This window comes from Haematobia irritans, chromosome 3, assembly GCF_050003625.1.
Source record: "Haematobia irritans isolate KBUSLIRL chromosome 3, ASM5000362v1, whole genome shotgun sequence".
NCBI classification, from domain to species: Eukaryota; Metazoa; Arthropoda; class Insecta; order Diptera; family Muscidae; genus Haematobia; species Haematobia irritans.
The window spans coordinates 102,094,391-102,116,757 of record NC_134399.1 but is presented as its reverse complement, the minus strand read 5'-3'; the positions used below and the strand labels follow the sequence as shown (position 1 = coordinate 102,116,757).

At 36.6% G+C, this 22,367-nt stretch overlaps 1 protein-coding gene across 1 annotated transcript in view; it reads right to left on the bottom strand.

Moving 5' to 3' along the window:
* Positions 1-22,367, bottom strand: part of hang (hangover) — a 49,938-nt gene that overhangs the window by 3,008 nt on the left and 24,563 nt on the right. The window contains exons 2-8 of the mRNA XM_075302407.1: positions 14,834-15,124; positions 11,257-11,403; positions 10,098-11,193; positions 6,185-6,613; positions 5,140-6,056; positions 4,523-5,074; positions 657-1,689 (exon numbers count right to left, since the gene is read on the bottom strand). Coding sequence (XP_075158522.1) covers positions 657-1,689; positions 4,523-5,074; positions 5,140-6,056; positions 6,185-6,613; positions 10,098-11,193; positions 11,257-11,403; positions 14,834-15,124 — 4,465 coding nt within the window. The remainder of the gene's footprint in view (positions 1-656; positions 1,690-4,522; positions 5,075-5,139; positions 6,057-6,184; positions 6,614-10,097; positions 11,194-11,256; positions 11,404-14,833; positions 15,125-22,367) is intronic.

Genomic DNA, 22,367 nt, shown 5'->3' with positions numbered 1-22,367 from the left:
TCCGTTAAAAAACTGATGGAGTTTTCGAAACGACATCAATTGAATCAATTAATTTTTTAATCAACATCAATTAAATGGTTAATTGAATCAATTAAAAAATTAATTAAATTTTTTGAATCCAATTAATTATTTTTTTAATGGAATATATTTTATGCCGAATTAAAATTGTGATTCATCATTTTCGTGATTGAAGACATTTCAATTAAAAATTAATTGAATCAATTAATTTCGTGATTTAATCATACATTTTTTTTGTGGGTAATTAAAACACATTTTCACTAATTATCACATGAGAACACTGAAAAGAATACTGCTAACACTGATATAAAGGAGTATTTTCAGCTCAAAATTTCACAAAAAGTGAACAGAAACTCTTTTGCAGTATTTTTTGCGATATAAATAATAAAAACAAATTAACTAATTTTTAGTTTTAGCCGGTATTGGGCAAACCCGGTTTCAACAAATTTGGTATTGGGATAAGCCGAAACCCTTTTTCGTTTTTCAAAAAAACTGATTATTTCGACAATCTATTTTCATCGATTATCAAATTCTCATCTATTATCCTATTATAGAAAATCTACGTTGGCTTTGTAAATAAATTCTTCATCTCTTATTTGAATATTGGAGTCTCATTTTTTTGTTTTTATCAAACTCACCTTCATCATCCTCTTCGTCATCATCATCGACGTCATCCTCATCATCGTCATCGTCGTCGTCATCATCATCATCCTCATCATCATCCTCATCGTCTTCATCATCATCGTCATCTTCCTCTTCGTCCTCTTCACCACCCACAGTTTGTTGGGCTCCTACAGCCAAATCGTCGATATCTCCTGCAAGTATTTCCTCGCCATCTAAATCATCGTCTTCATATGCCGGATGTTTATATTGTGTGACTCTGGCATCACCATCTTCTGCCTCTACGCCTCCCCCTTCATTATTCTCTTCTTCGTCATAATGATCTTTGGCACTATCACGCGAGTCTTCTCCATTTCCTTCCGCTTGCATAGACACTGTATTCTGTTGTTGTAAAGCAGGTAATTTAATCTTCTTAAATTCGTATGATCCCTCTTCGCCCTGATCGTTTTGTTCACCCGAGGTATTATGATGTTTCTGTTGACCGGATTCAGTGTATTCCACTGGTACTATGATCTGCTCCTTCATGTGATTATGCAGATGATTGATAAGTTTCTCTTTGCGTGATACATACGCTCCACACAAATCACAACCCCATTGGAATGGACCGAATGGTTTCATTACGCGAGCCTCGGCCACTTTATGTTCAATCCATTCGGCTTTCGATTCAAATTTCACATTACATTTGCGACAATTGTTTGCCACATCACATTGAATTCTCGGTGGTTCGGGTAAATTGCCAATTTCATTTTTATGCAGCTCGAATAAATGTCTACGCAAGTTGTTGTTACTAATGAAGGTGGACGGGCAATATTGGCATTTAAGTTCACGTTTACGCTTCTGGGATTTGGTCGGTAAGTGAGGAGCAGATGAGTTGACTGAATGTCTCGGCATCAAACCCACCGCTTGTAATCCCAGTAGATGTTGATGGTTGTTCGATTTCTGTTGGATCTGTGATGATGTTTGCTTCTGTTGCGATTTGCTGTGGGGTAGGCTGTTGTTGTTGTTGTGGTGGTGGAGAATCTGATTCGATGAAAGATGATCGGCATCGTTCTGTGTTTTGAAAAAATGTGGGGAAGATACAGAGAAGGAAAAACTCATATATGAAAACAAATTCTTTACTATTAAAGCTACTACAACATTGTAGATCTCATAATTTTTGCGACTGGTGTGGAGGCAATACACATATCCAGAAATTTGTATATAGGCTGTAATGTCCATTGTTTTTTCTTACGTAGTTTTAATAAAAAGTTTTGAAAGCACAATTTAGAGTGAGAAACAGTTTATATAGTTAAATATTATAATTTCGACATGATTAATATTCAAATTTTATACATTTTAAGAGGACCCATAGAATATACCAATGTATCGAGATAGCCTTGAATTAAAAGAAGACAAGTTTAATTCCGTTATTTTAAAATTTTGAAAAGAAAAAAATCTATAACACAAAAATCTATAACAATTCGTATTAGTCACACGGTTGTTACAGTTGGTAGAATTCTACAAAAAATTGTAGATTTTTTAAAATTTATTTCTATAGACAATTTTCACAAAATTTTCTATAGAAATAAAATTTTGAAAAAAATTTCTATACAAATAAAATTTTGAAAAAAATTTCTATAGAAATAAAATTTTGAAAAAATTTTCTATAGAAATAAAATTTTGAAAAAATTTTCTATAGAAATAAAATTTTTATCAAATTTTCTATAGGAATAAAATATTGACAACATCTTCTATAGAAATAAATTTTGACATAATTTTCTATAGAAATAAATTTTGACATAATTTTCTATAGAAATAAATTTTGACATAATTTTCTATAGAAATAAAATTTTGACAAAATTTTCTATAGAAATAAAATTTTGACAACATTTTCTACAGAAATACAATTTTTACAAAATTTTCTATAGAAATACAATTTTTACAAAATTTTCTATAGAAATAAAATTTTGACAAAATTTTCTATTTTGTGGCACAAATGCTGGTAACATAAGGAAAGTTAAACTAGCAATTCATAGAATAGTCCGTTATCTACATTCATTGCGTCGATATGACCACATATCTCCTCATGTCCAGGATTTCCTGGGGTGCCCATTTTCGAGTTTTATTGACTTCAGATCACTTGTTCTTTTCCGCAAAATTTTCAGTGCTCAGTCACCTCGATTTCTCGTGGACTTATTTTCATTTGGCCGATCGCGGCGAAATCAGATTGTTGTACCTCTTGCCAGAGGTCATATGGACAAGTCATTTCAGGCTAGAATCGCCAGATCTTATAACTGTCTCCCTACTAATTTAAAGGACTTCTCGATTTCTGATTCGACATATCGTAAAAGATTACTCGATCATCTTGGATCACCTGCATGAAGCTTATCCAAACTCTAGTTAGTAGTGCTGCTTTGTTGTGCTTGGTTGAGTAAATAATATTTTCTTATTTTGTCTTTTTTCAATCATAATGGGAACTAAAAATGTTTTGTCATATTTCATTTTCTTTATATTTTTTTTTTATCATATTATTAATTATAATTGTCATATTTCATTTTTTGTCATATTATTAATTAATCTATTTTATACCTTATATATGTAATTATACTTTTTATATACTCGCATATATTTTCACATTGTCATAACTTCAATTATACTTTAGTCACGGTTAGTAGTCCATTGTAATTTACATGAATTGGCCGCTATGTGGCTTCAAATTACATAATGAAAATAAAATAAATAAATAAAATAAATAAAATTTTGACAAAATTTTCTATAGAAATAAAATTTAAACAAAATTTTCTATCGAAATAAAATTTTGACAAAATTTTCTATAGAAATAAAATTTTGACAAAATTTTCTATAGAAATACAATATTGACAAAATTTTCTATAGAAATAAAATTTTGACAAAATTTTCTATAGAAATAAAATTTTTGCAAAAATTTCTATAGAAATAAAATTTTTGCAAAATTGTCTATAGAAATAAAATTTTTGCAAAATTTTCTATAGAAATAAAATTAAAAAAAAAAAAAAAAATACTATAGAAATAGAATTAAAAAAAAAATACTATAGAAATAACATTTTTGCAAAATTTTCTATAGAAATAAAATTTTGACAAAATTGTCTATAGAAATAAAATTTTGACAAAATTTTCAATAGAAATAAAATTTTGTAAAAAATTTCTATAGAAATAAAATTTTACAAAATTTTCTATAGAAATAAAATTTTACAAAATTTTCTATAGAAATAAAATTTTGACTAAATTTTCTATAGAAATAAAATTTTGACTAAATTTTCTATAAAAATAAAATTTGGACAAAATTTTCTATAGAAATAAAATTTTGACACAATTTTTTTTAATAAAAATTTGCAAAATAATTTTTCCATTTTGACAAACATCATAATTGAATTTGACTCAATTTCCTGAAAAATTAGGATTTGACTCGATTTCCTGAAAAATTAGGATTTGACTCGATTTCCTGAAAAATTAGGATTTGACTCTTCTAACAAGTGGAAAAATTGATTTTTGACTTTCATAGCAACATGCCCAAGAAAGTGTAGATTATTCTAACTAGCGGCCAAGCTTTCCATCCAAACTACCATGTCATGTTAACCAATGCTTCAGTGCCATTATTTTTAAATTCATTCTAGCCATAATCTCGATCATTAATATATCTCCTTCTTATTTTGAAAACATTTTAAATTTTGCTCCAAAAAACATTGAGCATAAGGAATTTTGAATTTATTATTTCTTATGTTCATTCACAAAAAAAATCCAAAACTGTGGCTTTCCAAACAAAGTATACGCGTTTTTTTAACTCGCGAATTTGTAAAGGACATTTTATACCGTTGCTCTTTCACTTTTCTCTTCAAAGCCTCACTGCACAAGTCCAAAAGCTCACCTGTTTGTTATCACCTCTGAAATGCCATTTCCTATGAACTTTAAATGCTGTCATTTGTGTGAACGTTTTCGAGCACAAATCACAAGCATACTCGCCATTATCATTTACACGATCCATATAGAATTGATTTGGATCTGCTGGGCCAGTATCGAACATAGCAGCCAATGGATTGTCCGTATACAATTCTCTTTCGTGCATTTGTATATGCTTAGCAAATAGTTCTTGATCTGTGAAACGAGCTCCACAAATCGTACAGGCCACTTCGGGTAGTTTGATTTTCATACTACCCGCCGTATTCGCATGCATATTTGTGGATACTGAATCAGCAGCATCTCGTGATTGTTCATCATCATCATCGTCTTCATCATCGCCGGTCTTGTGTTTGTAAACGGCACCCATCTGTCCACTTCCTTCATTAATAGCAGAGTTAATAGGCTTGCGATTACATGTGGGTATGTGGTGTTCCAACATTTGGCCATCAAAGAATATCTTTTTGCACAAAACGCATTCCGAGGGTTCGGGTATCTGGGGATGCTTTTTGTAACGATGAACCTGTACAGAGTTTGAAGTCAATAAGTGAAATTTCCGCTTTTTTTTCGTTAATTGTCAAAACTTACCCAGAGACTTTTTCTTCCACTATACACATTTCCACAATCTTTACACGAGTAATCATTAGAGTCAAATTCATCGTGTGAATTAATATGTATGGCCAGTTTTTTATTCGTATTGAAATTCGATGGACAATATTTGCATTGATACCAATATAAGGGTCCAGAACCACCTCCAGTTTCCCCTGCTCCAACTACACTCACCGGGGTTGATAGTCCCGACATATCAGCGGTTGTAGAATTATTATCACCACCGCCACCAGCATTCAAGATGGATTCATCAGCATTGTCATCATCGACAGCATCAGGTTTGGCTGACACTTGTCCATGCTTATTATGTACATTAGCGAGATGGTGTTGCAGCTCTACATCGGTACGATAAACAATGGAGCATATTTCACATTCATATTGCTTGATGATCATGTCATCCTTAAGCAATGTATTGTGAATTTTGAACATGTGCACCTTCAAGCCCTTCTCATAAGCAAATTCAGCATCGCACAGCTTGCATTTGATAAACTGGACATTACGAATTTGATGGTCCTTCAACATGTGATAACGATATGATCTTTTGGAAGAGAAACGACGCTGACATATACGACAACGCATACGTCGAAATCTTCTGTAGGCGGCTGCTTGTTCCAATGATTTCTTTAGTATATTCTCAGATGCAATAATACCGGTGGACTGCTGTTGACTGCCATTTCCTCCAGCACTTATGGATTTGGGATTTATATTGAAACTATTATTGGCTGCACTTTGATGGGAACGCATATGATTGGAGAGGCCAATGTTGTTTGCGAATACAGCATTACATATGGGACACTCACGAGGGCTTGTATTGGTGGTTGTACCACCATTATTGTTTCCATTACTTCCTTCCAAACGCATTTTCTTCGAAGCGTTCTCATAATCTGCATCATCGTCTATTATGCATTAAACAAAGAAAAACAAAATTATTCTCAATTTTAATATCAATGACTTTAGCGGTGATATGAAAAATATTTAATATAAAAATAAATCTTAAAGACAAAAATCCTTAGCCCACCCTTACCCAGTGTCCCACCATTTGTTATCGACATCAAATCCTTCATCACATAGTCATAACGTCCTGTATATTGTGTTTGTGAACTACTGCCATTGTTGCCTTCTGTAGCACTTTTTACAGCGTCCGCATTAACAATGTATTCGAATCCTGTATGTCGTGCTTTATCTGCTCCATGGGCAGTAACCATATGCTCACGCAGATTTGATAGTCTTGGATAACCTTGACCACATTTTACACATTTATAGGTCTGAGGTAACTGATCGGGATGTTTGGATTCCATGTGACGCAAGACATTGTTATAGTTATTGTATTGTTGACCACATATCGGACATGCTTGAGGCATGCGTGAGAAATATTGAGCTCGAGGTGGTGTAATATTTACAAGGCTAACACCTCCGAAACTATTACGCGAATCATCATTCGATGAAGTTGTTCCTGTAAGAAAATAAAAATAAATTAAAGAAATCAATAATTGAAATGAGAGTATACAATAGTGGAAGAAAAAATGGAAATTTGTAACGAAGCAATGTCTGGACTACACGGGGCAGCGTTACCGTTGAAAATTTGTAGAAAAGGCACAAAAAAGTGGCAAAAATGGCACACTTTTTCATAAAGAAGATTCCACAAACAATCGTATTTATATTTATTTACATAGCGTAGCGAAATAACTTTTTGAAATAAGTTGAAAATCTTTGAAATTTAATATTCATAAAAGATAAACCCGGTTTATCTACTATAGAACATTTTTCATGCATACTTTTAGGCGGTAAAAGTATACACCGCCTAAAAGTAAAAAAAAAAAAATTGCTCACAAACTCAATATTCCACTCGGGAATCCGATTATTTTTTAAGAATCTAATCAAATCGGTAATCTTAAAGCTATTTACAATCGAAATATGTAAAATATATTACAGTATGAATGAATGCAATTAAAAAGTGGCACAGTGTAACAAAAAAAAGTCGCACAAAAAGTAAAAGGTATCACATTTAGTGGCATAACAAAAAGGTGGCACAAAAGTAGCACTGTTTGAAAAATGTTGGTAATTTGCCACTAAAGTGACACAAGGGTAACACTGATACGGAGATGGGGTAGTACCTCCCATTGTAGTGTTTCTGGTTTTGCAACGTGGGGCCAAGCGTCATCGTGCTGCACCTTGCTTGGCCTGTTCAAATATTGTGGCTTTTATCACGCAGTGCTCCGCTCCTGTAATCATTTGACTCGCTCATAGTAAATCACACAAACCGTCAATATTGAAGCATGACCGGGATAACCATATGATTTGATTTTCACTTGGGTGCGATGCGATGCAAAATTAATATAGTTTCAGTATCGTCTTATTTTTCAAAGCAAAAATTTTCATCTTTTTCATGGGCACAGAAGACACATAAAACGGTGTGGACCAATGCAACGGTCGGAAAGACGACGAAAATGGGTTGACCCAGACATTAAAAATACTGGAGAACTACTCAAGGAGAGGAGGACGACTGTCAGGAGGACCATGGAAATAATGACGGGGCCACTGGAATTGAGAGCACATCTGTGGCGAATAGGAGCAGCAGAAGATGGTGTATGTAGGGCGTATTTTTAGGATGGTGAGACTTTGAAACACCACCTTTGTCACTGCCCTGCATTTACTAGACAAAGAGTTGATCATATCGGTGAAGGGGTGGTTCGGTACCAGGTCCAGTAACTGGACAGGAAATTCGTTAACGCACAACAATCCGAATACTGGCTTGGGTGTATGTCAGTCGACATGAGACAGGAATCTTCTTTTCAACCTAACCTATTCTAACCTATGTTAGGCATAGTGATAGTCCATTATTTCTTAGGCATAGTGATAGTCCATTATTTCAGGCTCATTTTGCCTATTCAGACCAGAATCTGAAACCGCCAAAGTTTAGCCACCGACAATATTTTAGGAGACGCCGACTATGATTTTTTAATCCATAATTTGCCGTCGCCAAATAAACAAATTTGAATCTGTTAAGCGTAAGTTTCCGCTGTCGATAACTCTGCCAACAAAAATGAGTTAACTTCATTCTCTGATTCAGATCATCGAGATACCAGAGTGTTGAGATTCTCTCTTTTCACTGTGTGCTGCGCGATTCCATGTTCAATACAATGACAATAACCAAGTCCCAAAGGCATTTCAAACAAGTGAGTAAAGTAGAAAGTCGGGCGGGGCCGACTATTATATCATACCCTAAACCACCCCTACTGATTTAGTAAACATTGTTTGTGGGGTATCAATGGTAACATATAACATTTAAGGATGGGGAATGGGAGTGGGTAATAAATCCAAATTTCTGAAAATAGGGCAAAAGATTTATGTAATAGCTACATATAAGTCTAAATACGATCGGATAATACCTGTACATTTGAAATTTGAGCAACATTGGTTAATAAATAAGAGTATTATGGCCAAATTTGGGAAAATCGGATATACATGGGAGCTATATCTAAATATAAACCGATTTCGATGACATTTGACACACTTAAAGGGTGGTCAATTTGATTACATTGTGGCAAATTTGATGCTGATCGGTTAGTAAATAAACGCAATTTCACCCCATTTATCGAAATCGGACGATACATATATGGGAGCTATATCTAAATTTGATCCGATTTTTTCCAAATTCAATAGCGTTCGTCTCTGTACCAAAAAAAAACCCCACATGCCAAATGTCGTCAAAATCGGTTAATAATTGCGACAATAATTGGACACCAAGGGCTAGATCGACTCAGGAGGTGATTCTGAGTCGATCGGTATATATTTTACAGGGTCTAAAATCAATATTTCTGGTAGGCACATTTTTTGGCAGATCAAAGTTATTATACCCTGACCACTATGTGGTTTAGGGTATAATTACGATGAGAGAAGCCTTAAAACTTTCAGGAATATCAACTGCGTTCGTTCAAAATTGTGGTTGAAAATATGACTCTTTGTATGCAAGATGTACATACCAACCATTACACCTCGGTGCCTCCCGATATTGAAGCACCTGGTTTCCCAGGACCTGATTAGAACAAGGGTACATTGATTCCGTTACTGACGTTATTTACATCATATATCAGTCGAATTCTTAATTGCTCAAAGCCGTGTCAAAGAATTATCGCCGTGGGACTTGACGGCTAATATTATTGCACAGGAGAAGTCGAGAAAAAGCAATTTATTTATTTTTATTTATTTAAGCAATTCAAAGCCCTTAAAAGGGCAATATAACGAATTACAAAGGTCGAGCTCTAATTTGTCAGATTGGACATTACTCAAAAATTGATTATTCGATGTAGTAAAGCCAATTAGCCGATTGTGGAAACCGTACACATTCGATATTATTTTTTATTTTCTAATATTAAAGCTGAGTACTATGTTCAGTTTTCAAGCTGAAAATCAGCTTGTTTTACTTACGGTTACTTTTTAATTAATTAATTTAGAAATATAAAATTATTTGCAAGCAATAGACTGGATTTTCTCCATCCATTATTTGGCAAGACTTGATCAAGATATAATCGTCTTCATAAATATATTTGTACTTTTAATTTAGTGTTTTTGTTTAAAAAAAAAACCGAACATAGTACTCACCTTAAGGCATTAGCTTAAACCCGGGTTTTAATTTCTTAACAGAACTAAATTTATTTCAAAATATTTCTATTGAAACCCTTAGGAAGTTAATAATGTTATACATGTTCATATTCTATATTCAAATTTCGTTATTTGTTTTTGATATGTTTTCGCGTCTTAAAGTTGCGATAAAAATACCATGTCGCATATTTTAAAATCACATATGTCTTCTTACGAACTTCCTTTAGAATACCATCGAAATGTAGATTCCATTTCAGACACCATTTATAATATTCTAATGACTCTCATTAATGAAGAAATATCTTTTGTATGCAAACAGTTGCTACAACACTTACCACACACTCCTCCACCCATGTTCGTAGATATTTTCCCTGGTGAATTATCCATATGTCCACTTCCAAACTGGGTATTTTCACCGAAATTTGCCATATGTTTCTCTTGAACATGTTCCATAAATTTCTGTTGGGTCTCATGTTTTGTATCACAGGTTACGCAACGTAACGTAACTATACAATCCATATTATTATAATGACGTTTACGTTCGGCTGGATCTTCAATATCTATGCCACAGAAACTACACTGAGTGTTGTTAATATCTTTACGTTGGGCATCGGCATGTTCATCATAGACATGTGTACGAAATTCCAACTTCAAACGGAATGTTTTGGGGCAAAGTTTACACTCGTACATTTTATTAACCAACAATTCTTTGGCGCGCAGTTTTTCGGGCGCAGCAGCAACGGTAGCACTAACAGCTGCTGCAAAATTGGCATTTTTCGACATCAAATTGTGTAAAACTTTATGGAGATTTATGCAATTGCGTTTTTTCAAATGTGAAATAAACAAAGCTTTCGAATCGTTTAGCTTCAAACAATTGAAGCAACAATTTCTGGGCAATGTAAGGTACTTTTTACGCATGTGAGCCATAAAGGTTTTATAGGTGGTATAGAAACGGTTGCAACAGCGGCAAGTCATTGCCTGATATTGTCGCAGGAATTCATCGTTTTGCTGTAAAAAGACAATCTTTTCATCGGTCAACAAATGTTGATATTTCTCAGGATTGTCATAATCATAGCCAACTTCACAGGAATTATTGAAGGCAGTTACAACTTCATGGCGATATTTTTGTGGTGTTATAACACCAGTGCCTGTCAGTTTGCAAGCATCAGCGGCTACAGCTGCTGCCACAGCTCGTTGTAGTTCTAGCGAAGCATTTAAAGCTGCTGTTTGTTTATTCACAGTCGTGTCGTTCTCCTCCAAGGTTTCAAATAAATGTGGATGCAAATTTTTTTCATGTCTCCGTGCATTGGCCCTTGTTGAAAATTTCAAATTACAAGCACGACATGCAGCCTCTTTAGTACTCATACGTATAACAGTACCAGCTGGTAGATTAGGCCTGATATTCTCATAATCATAATTTGAACCCGAATCCTAAATAGGGTGAATAAGTGTGACTTTCTAATTTATTTTTACAAAAATACTATCGTAACATACCATTAATGGTTCTTCACCTTCATCGGCTGTACGTTCCAAAAACATGGTGGGATCCATCATTTCATCGGATTCATCATTGTTTTTGGCGTTATTATACTCATCCTCCATATCCATAGGTTCATCTTTTATTTGTACTGCGGGTAAGGGCTAAAATGAGAAAAATTAAAAATTAAGTATTAATAAAAAATAACGAATTTCATATTCGATTAAATCTACAAAAATATCACTGGATATGGTTTTTGATTGTTTATCACCGGAAACATTAAAAAAAAAACTATAGCGTTTTTAATTGAGGAACAGCTGTGACAATGTTATTGACATTTTCCAAGTAATTTTTAACGGAGTTATTGGATTCGAAGCTCAGTTTTTACTACAAAAAATATGAATGTATTTTAAGAGGATCGGATAAGTTTGGCCCCTCCAATAGGCTCCAGACGTCAAATCTGGGGATCGGTTTATATGGGGGCTCAATATAATTATGGATCGATGTGGACCAATTTTTGCTAGGTTGTTACTAACTAACACCATGTACCAAATTTCAGCTGGATCGGATGACATTTTTTTTCTTAGAGGCCAATTTTTGGAAACCAAATCTGGAGGTCCGTTTATAAGGGGGCTATACGTAAAAGTTTCAAGTCGATAGATTGTTTCGTTCGGAAGTTAGCGTGATTTCAACAGACGGAAGGACATGCTTAGTTCGACTCAGAATTTCACCACGACCCAGAATATATATACTTTATGGTGTCTTAGAGCAATATTTCGATGTGTTACGAACGGAATGACAAAGTTAATATACCCCCATCCTATGGTGGAGGGTATAATTAATTGAGTTTGCAATCAACATCAATTAAATTTTTAATCGAATCAATTAAAAAAATAATTGAAATTTTCAAATCAAATTCATTAATTTTTTAATCAAATATTTTTTACGCCCAATTAAAACTGTGATTTTGATACTATCATTTTTGCGATTGAAGGCATTTCAATTAAAAAATTAATTGCATCAATTAATTTCGTGATTGAATCAGAAAAAAAAATTTTGTGTGGTATTGAATCAGAAAAAAAATTTTTGTGTGTATGTTTGCAACATCCACAGCGACGCGAGATAGACACATGGTGTCTTTGGGGAAAATGCTCAGGGTCGGATCCTGAGGCAATCTAGCCATGTGTATCCGTCCGTCGATCGGTAAACACATTTTTGTGATCAAAGACTAGGTCACAGATTTAGTCAAATTGACTTCAAATTTGGCAGAAGTAGGTCTTTTGGGTTAGAATAGAATTCTATTGGAAGAAATCGGTTCAGATGTACATATATATATCTACCATATATATCTTCCGGCCGACTCACACTCATATGAGCATAGAAGCCAAAGTTTTACTCCGAAATTTTGCACAGGGAATATAATTAATGTCGGCTCAGATTTAGATATAGCTCCCACCAAATATATCTTTCGCCCGATTTACAATCAAAGTTGCAATCCTTCATTCTTACAATGCATACCAAATTTGGTTCGAAAGGGGATTTACTGGTGATGTAAAGTGGATCGAAGAGAGCCACCGTGGTGCAATCGTTTGCATGCCCGCCTTGCATACACAGGGTCGTGGGTTCAAAGCCAGTTTCGACCAAAAACCAAAAAGTTTTTCAGCGGTGGATATCCTACCTCAGTAATGCTGGTGACATTTCTGAGGGTTTCAAAGCTTCTCTAAGAAGTTTCACTGCAATGTGGAACGCCGTTCGGACTCGGCTATAAAAAGGAGGTCCCTTGTCGACAAAGCCGAATATCCATGGAAAGAAGCTTATGCTGTGTATTTGGTGGGGCCAACTGGTTGTGGTGTACTATGAGCTGCTACAACCGAGTGCAACGATCACAGGAGCTTTGTATCGAACTCAAATGATGTGTTTGAGCCGAATATCCACGAAAAAAAACTTATGCTGTGTATTTGGTGGGACCAGCAATAAGATCGCAAGAGCTTTGTATTGAATTCAATTGAGGCGTTGAGTCGTTCATTGCATGATAAAGGGCCATAACATTTGTAAGGGCACGACAAGGTTTGAAGATTTGAAACGCTTAGAAATATCATCAGAATTACTGAGAGCGGATAATCCACGGCAGTAAAAATTTTGTTGATTGGCCGAATCTGAGATTGAACCCATAAACCTTTGTATGCAAGGCAGGCATTCTAACCATTGCACCATGGAGGCTTTATTTTTAATTTGTTTTTACCAAAAATTCGACTTTATTCATCTGTGTCCCAAGTGATTGTCCAATCATGCTAATCAAACTCTAAAATTGGTAAAAAAAATCTTATCTAATATATGTGCACTGTTCCCGCTAATCGCATGAAACACATTCGAAAAAATTAATCATTAGAATTCGAATCATTTTGGATTTATCCGGTTTTGTATGTTCCGTTCGTTGGTATGAGTCTGCATTGATTTTCAAAAATGCAAATTATTTAATTTTTGGCCTGAAAATTCATTAAAATAATTTTTGTACTTTTTCTCGACACATATTGTATATGTTCAACTGCAATTCGAAATGACTTGCCTTTCGAAATAGAAGAACCAAAAATCAAATTTCTTTCTTTTGAAAAGCACAATGCAAGCTTTCTTATGAGATTGGGAAACAGGGCAATAAACTCGCCTGACATATGCTTCTACACCAATAACTCATTTAAAAGAACAAAGAAAATGTAAAAATTTATATGGACGTAAAATTTTTCGCAAAAAATTTTGAATTTTCATTTTCATCACGATTCGAAACAGGTAGCCAAACATTGATAGACTTCAACGGCGAAATATCTCCTCTGCATATGAAAAACGTTATAAATAAAATTTATCACACAAAAATCATAAAACACAAACAAGAAGATAAGATTTTCTAATGTATGTAACGCCATGATACGATGTATACGATACTTTTACATTATAGGAGTATCGTCTAAACAAACGTAATTGTTGGACAGCGCTTGAACAAGCAGCTGCCGCCGATGTAGAAGCCCCCATTGCTGATGTTCCAGCAATACAATCAACATCTAAACCAAAACCAACAGTGGATGTTGGACCAACATCACTGCCAGTAGTGGTCAGAGTGCTTGTGCTGGAACAAGAAGCAGATGTAGCTGTCAATGCATTCGACGACGAATATGAAGTTATGGTAGCTGTAACCGCTGCAAGAGACGTAGAACAAGGCGCTGCTGGTTTTGCAAACGATTGCTGCTGTTGCAGCATTTCTTGGCCGAGCTTTTTGTCATATTTAGAGCGTTTGGTTTTACTACTACTACTACTGCTACTACAACGAGAAGGAGCTGTAGCAGACGAAAGGGTTTGCGACCGATAAACATTTGGCTGATCTAGTTTTCGTTGAGAAAGTTTATGTCGGTTATAGCGACGTTTAGTCAGCAACGGCTTTGTGGCTGCAGTTTTACTAGTAGCAGACACTTCTGCGATTTGCTCTGGATGTTTGCTTTTTGGTGACGCCAATATTTGGGGCGTTACTGCTGTTTGGGGCTTATGCGCGTATTTTGCTTGAGATGTATCTTTTTGACAAACTTGCGATTGTTGTTTTTGACTCACATAGACTGTTAAGGATTTTCGTTTTTTCAATGTTGATATACCCTCCAATATGGAGGAGGCCAATGATTGTTCATCTTTCGGCTGGTGCTGATGCTGCTGCAGGTGATCCTCGCTGTTATTATCTGCATTTGGATTTTCAGCATTTGATTTGGCTTTTTGTGGTGATCCATCTAACCAAGAACTTTGCTTGGTTTGTGCGGATAAGCAACGATTTTTGAATGATTGCCAGGAATTTAAGTAGCTTATACAGGCATGACATATGCGCAATGATAGACTATCATTTGAAGAAATCTGCAATGAAATGAAAATGAAAAGAAAGATTATTTGGTATTTGTATACAAAATGGGGTTATTTATATTTTAAATGGAGAGAATGGAGTTGCAACAGGCAGCTGAGAGACACTGAAGATCCAAACTCTATTAATATATGGGCTAATTTTGATGTGGGAATGGTAATCGGATTGACATTTCAAAATGTGTGTTGATATTTCAAAATGTGTCACCCAGAAAAGCCGACTGTCCAAGGACCGATGTCCTAGATCCCACGGTATATGCCCGATGTGTCCTTATTTTTGGGGTTCGTCTATTTTGTTAATTTCTAAATCGAAAAACTTTTCAACTAGTATTAGATATATTTTGAATTGGTAAAAGAGCAATGAATAGATTCCGCAAGACAAGCACTAGAGAATGAAGCCGCTGACCCTTTTTTGCCAGTAGTTGTTGTTGTTGTAACAGTTTTTAATGTAGTTTCATACATTTTGTTCTATGCTTGTGTAGTTCAAGGATGGGGTGTGCCTAGAGTGATCTGGAGGTGAGATGGGTAGGCTTAGCTGGGCAAGCGAAAAGGTGACGAGTGTCATGTGGCCCTTGATTACAGATGGGACACACGTTAGCTACGCTGCTATCAATCACTGATAAGTAGGAATTGAGGCGGCTGCACTTGCCTGATCTTATGGCGATTTCGATTGGGAAAAAAGGTACAACATTCTCGAAATTGATTGCCACATATGAAGGACACTGTCATAGATTTTGGATCCTGTATCCCTCAAAATGTTATGAATTAATAATAACTTTGGAATGACACTATCATTTGGGCGAAAATACAATGAAGGAAAAAGTAGTGTAACACCAAGGCAACATATTTTTTGCGAAACGAAAACGCCCTTAGTTGGGCCAAAACCGTGGGAGGACTCTGCCGTGGGAGGACTCTCTCCTACGGTGCAGTGGGCGGCGATCGGACTCCGGGAACAGGATTAACCTTATAGCTCCTCACCGCTTCAGCAACAGTATCCTCATGAATCCTGTTCAGACCTGTGTGGTATGCTGCCTGATCTAGATGCTCTCTTTTATAACGCTGGATCTCGGGCTCTAGAAAGTGAAGATCGACCCTTACATTCCTGGGTGGAGATTGTCTATCCACCAAATGGTGATTCGGATGACAACTACGATAGCAACACAAGAGGTACTGCTTTGACAACATGTAATTGTGTCGACACACTGGGATGATTTTGGTCTCCGCATAAAGGTGATGCAGAGGTGTACTGCGGAGACATCCTGTTGCAGTTCTAAGGGCAGCGTTCTGACAGGTCTGTATGTTATTCCACTACGTGTCGCTCGTTTGGGGTGTCCACACTGACGCTGCATAGTTTATCACTGACTTGCCACTTGCCTTATATGTAGTCAACAAGGTTTCTTTGTCCGCACTCCAAGTGCTGCCGGCAAGCGACTTGAGGACCTTGTTTCTACCGCGGAGCTTATTACAAATTGCAGCGGCATGGGCAGACGACCTGAAAAGGCTGTCGAATGTGACCCCAAGAACCTTGGGGTAATTTGTGGTCGGAATTATTTCGCCGTCTACTCTGACAGTTGAATGTCGTACTTCCGCCGTCCATGTAGTGAATAGTGTGGATGAGGATTTGGTAGGAGATATCCTCAAATTTCTTGCATTGAAATAACTGGTAAGATCAGCAAGGTAGATGTTCTATCGATCGCATATGTCATCAACAAAGGGCCCATGATTGTACAATCGTCCGCATATGATACAATCTCGACGCCGTCAGGAGGGGGTGGAATCGAGGACAGGTAGAGATTAAACAGTGCCGGAGAGTTCACCCCACCCTGGGGAACTTCCTGTTTAACTCTACGGGGTTTAGACTTCCTGTCCCTGAATTCCACATACGACTGGCGTCCGCACAGATAATTCAGAACCCAACGCTTGGTCCCTACCGGTAGGGACGTATTCTCGATGTCCTCGAATAGTGTGGCATGGTTGACGGTATCGTATGCCTTCGATATGTCAAGCGCCACGAAGACCGTCCTGTGACACGGCTTGGGCTGATTGAGTCCCATATTGATGTGTGCTGAAATGGCATGCAAGGCTGTCGTCGTGCTATGTACCTTACGGAATCCATGTGGATGGTGGGAAAATTCTCCACAAGGCTGGGGAGGAGTAGTGCCTCAAGTGTCTTGGCTACTGGCGAGAGAAGGGATATCGGTCTGTACGATTCACCTTTGCTCGAGTCTTTGCCTGGCTTCAGTAGTGGAATCACCCTACCCATCTTCCAGACATCGGGTATAATGAGTGATTCTAAGGACAAATTGAGGAGTCTGGTCAGGTACTTAACTCCCAGTATTCCCAGATGCTTCAGAATTAGCATTGAAATTCCATCGGGGCCCAGCGCCCTGGATGGTTTCGCGCTGTGTATGACATTGGTAACTTCGGCTGTGGTAAATTGTGGTGTGTCATCGGCTCGGAGACCACGTATGCGACAAGTGGCTCTGCTTTTCGCTCTAACACTCTCCGGATCCTCGACAAACTGTCGGTTGAAGTATTTGGCGCATCTCTTCCATCCCATCATCCCTTGGGGTGGGGTTGGAGAGGGCTCTCACTGTTGACCACAATTTACCAGTTCCTGTGCCTAAGTTACATTGCTTCAGGGGCTCTAACCAAGTGTTCCACTTGTGCTCGTCGACTATCTTACTAATCTCTAGATTCAGATCTCTGATTCTAGGATCAGCAGCGTTAGCACGACGGCGTTCATCTCGCTCGTCTGCGAGTCCGACGCTTCGGCTACGAAGTTGGGCCTCACTTGGGCAATTCAACCAGCGGGTATGAAGCGTGCGACTGCTGCGTTGATGATGTCCCGAAACACCCTCTTGGCAACGTGAACATGAGACGGGACGGGAGCTCACGGAAGCGGCGATCTTTGTATTCTCTGAAGCCTTCCCAGTTAGCTTTCTTTTGATTGATAAACGTCCGGCGTTCAGAGGTTATGAAATCGGAGGGTCGGTTAATGGTGAGAATTATGGGGAGGTGGCCTGAACCCAATGAAATGACGGGTTGCCAGGAAACGTCAACCTGTCATGGCGAACTGCTGCAATCACCCATAATTCTCGTGGGCGCCTCTTTGTTCACCGTGCAAAATGTGGAGTCATCTATCTGCTCTGCCAAAGCTATGCCTCTCTGGTCATTACTCAAAGTTCGTGGTGGGCATTAAAGTCTCCTAGAACCAATCGGTTATGCCCGCACAACAGCTACTCAATGTTTGGGCTATAACCTGGAGCACAGCTACCAACCGGCGGTATATACACATTGTATAGGTCTATCTCGGTAGCCCCAGACTTGACTGCTACCCCCATACATTCCACATACGGGTCACTAGTGTCTGGCACAAGTGGGATAGGTCTATACTGCACGAAAGGGTGTAATATGAAAGCCAGGCCACCACCTCCACTTCTTGTACGATCCTTTCGTAGCACATTGTATCCATCACAATGGCGTAGGCTGCAGGTGGGATTCAGCTTAATTTCTTGGATCGCCGAGACCATTATCCTTTTCCGATTCATAAAGTCCACGATGTCACTAATCTTACCTCGGAGCCCGTTGCAATTAAATTGCAAAAACCATGCACTGTCCAGAATTGGAAGAACAATATTGGGTGTAAAATGCTGCGGCGGAGAATATTGTTGTGCGGGAGATGTCGGGGGGTCGCATAGTCTGACGACCCACTGCTGCTGTCGTTGGCACAGCATCCGCCACGTAGTCAGTATGACTATACTCCCGCAGCGATGTTAGGCCGGAGCAGTTCCGGAAATGGACCCACTCCAAGTACTGGTTACACCTCACCGAAACCGAACGGTGGTGGATTTCGGTTTCGGCAGACTGAACAGTACCCTGGACCGGGGTTTTCCTCTATCCCGGCTCGGACTAACAGCAAACGGAGAAGGCTCCCCGGGAAGCACCTTCTGAAACACAAAAATATTGTTTCATCCATACGTACACTGATGTGACAGCCGCTGGCCAATGGGTGGGATCCATCGGGTCAATCCGGTACAAAGAACACGCCGCCGTGGGATTGTGATGACATTAGTAACTTCAGCTGTGGTAAATTGTGGCGTGTCATCGGCTCGGAGACCACGTATGCGACGAGTGGTTCTCCTTTTCGCTATATCTTCGGTTCGGTTGAAAAAATCTGGCGCATCTCTTCGGATCCGTCGCAGTGTACGTGTTGTTTCGTCCGTATTTTGTGCCAGTCGACGCTGTCGCTGAATTTGTCGACTCATTTCGACTCAAATGAAAATATATTGATTTAAATCAGAAAATGTTTTAATAATTCTTGTATTTTTTGCCAACATTTTCAAATTTCGGCTATTCAGTCCTTTATTAATCACAATCAAAAAAGGGCACCATTCTCAATTACTTAACTATGGTTAAGTAATTTTTTTTTGTAATTTAGGTAATATAGATTTTAAGTTTTTGAATTTAATTATTTTCTATAATTCAGGTATTTTGTTTTGCTATGTAATACGTTTTTTGGCCCTTGGGCTTTTGTATTACTTCGTGGATTAATAAATAAATAAATAAATAAAATTGATTGCCAAATATGAAGGACACTGACATAGCTTTTTGGTCCTTTATCCCTCCCAATATTATGAATTAGCAATAACATCCTTAGAAAATTAGAATGAAGTGTAAATTTGATTGCAAGATAGGTTGTATAACTAATCTAATTACCATTCGGATAACTTCAAATTGAATTTATAATGGATAATTGTCCGCCGCCGACAAAAATGAGTTGGCTTCAATCTCTGGCATTTATCTTTTCTATCAATGTAGGGACTGAGGCGACCTGACCTACAATAAATTCTAGTAAAGAAATAAATATAGGAATTATCCATCCTAATTTGTTAAATTTCTCTAAAGTATTCCTTAAAAAAACATTCCTTAGCCTTCTGTAAACGCATACACGAGAAAGATGTTACTGACCTCCACTCTTACCATTGTCTATTTGTTTTTATTATCATCCCTACCCCTCCACCAAGCATCAAACATACAAACTTTCCCAATTTCTATTGCACTTTGTATTGCAAATGCTAAAAGAAAATTCATATTAAGATAATTTGCCGTTTACTACTTAAATGTCTTGCAATAATTAGTCAAGCATGTACACTACCATAGGCTACATAGTCCTGCTCCTTAATTACGAATGAATGCCATTGACCCTTGGGTATTGCTTATATGTTTGTGTGTATGCATGTTTGAAAAATAATTTATAATAAAATGTGCACATGAGACGAATACATAATCCTGCAAACAAATGTACATACATAATTATGGATGGATGCATTTTGTGTCCTAAGTGTGTGCGAGACACTGACATAGCCATTTAGGAGTTGGGACATTCAAAGTTGAAATAAATAATAGTGGTTGTGGACATCCTGTCGTACTTATAGAAGAAGGAGCAATACATATATACACCTGAAATCTTAGGTAATTGCTCATATTAAAGTAGGAAATCTTAAAATAAATCCCATATTTATCTATAAAAAATCAACTGACGGGTCACTTAAGCAGAATTCGAAATAATGAACGTTGATGATATATGAAAATATCATAACAACGTAGCTGGTTCCCAACTCTAAACTATTGCAAAGATTCGGTTTATGTTGTGTACCAATAAAAATATTTCAATAAAATATAAATGCGATATGAAAATTGACGATGTCAAAACGAAATATTGGCTTTAGAAAAATAAAACTCAAACAAAAAATATCAGGAGTTTTTTCATTTATGACCTGGACTATTTTTAAACCTTAAAAGATAATTTTTCTATTTAGAATAGAACATTTCCAATTTTACAGCATATTACTGTGCAAAAGTAGATTTTTTTTTAATCTTTAAAATTTGATTTTGAACATTGTTTCGATAAACCGATTCGGAAGGCCACGAAATTGGTTCACTAATTTTCACATCTTTGTCAAATTTGTATATCTATTTATTTAATTTTTTTCTATTCTAAATGTTTATCTTTTTGATAGGAAAGAGATTTACCACCTTTTTGAAATTTGTGCATAATAACAATAATAAAACAAAAATATTGAAGTAAGAAGAATCACGCTCTCAAAAAAATTACTTTAGCAAGGGAAATGTCCATAATGGCAAATGTTCATTGGTTTATTCAAAAGCCAAGTTTTCCACTTTTATATTAATTTGGAAAATTTTAATCTTTTGCTATCGAAAAGCCGGATTGTGTGGAGAATGATTCTTATGCGCCGTCCAGACTATAAGTTTATCCGGACGGCAATGCTCATGTCGAACATATCCCAGATGTTGGTCACACTATAAGTTATGTCCGACCGCATAATCGATACTGATGCTTGTTTACGTGATCGATAACACATTTGTCGATTCTTTAGTCATCGCCGACTATTCGTATCGATTGGCCACATCATAATATTCTTCATAAACACAGAAATTCCATCCGGAATAACTTATAATGTGTACGGCGCATTACACTTTATCATGTCGGATGTTTCCGATACCTTATCGATTACACTAGTTTACAAAATATTTTTTTTCATGTACATTTGAGGAAATGTGACTTATTTTGATCTGCTGAATTCAAAAAAATGTAAACTTTTTTTTATGGAACAGTTTGTGAGATAAACCCTTTGTTTTTAGTTTTTCGCTCTTTTGTCACTAAACAAATTATATCTCAAAGACGGTAAATTTTTAACTGTTTGGTAGATTGGTAGAATTGAGAAGTACTTCACAAATTTTCTATAGAAATAAAATTTTGACAAAATTTTCTATAGAATAAAAATGTTGTAAAATTTTTTCGTAATTACCACTTTTCTCATAAGCATCCTCTACTTGCTGCAAAACTATCAACCAATTATCAGAATAAATTCGGGTAGTTCACTAAACCCAAAGTGAACCACACTCGAGCCTTCCGAAAAAAGCCCGCCAGTTCACTAAACCCAATGTGAACCACACTCGAGCCTTCCGAAAAAAGCCTGCCAAAACAAATCTTTGTACAAACATCTCTCTTTTCCTTTTCCACTGTCAAATCATCGATTTGAGTGCAGTTGGCTGGATTTATTTTGAGCGTGCTTCCTCTTAATTCATTCGTTTTTGTTTTTTTCTTTTGTTGGTTTGTACTTCCATCATATTTGTTGTTTTGATCTCAGCTTTTTGCAAAAATTTTCTATAGAAATAAAATTTTGCGAAAATTTTCTGTAGAAATAAAATTTTG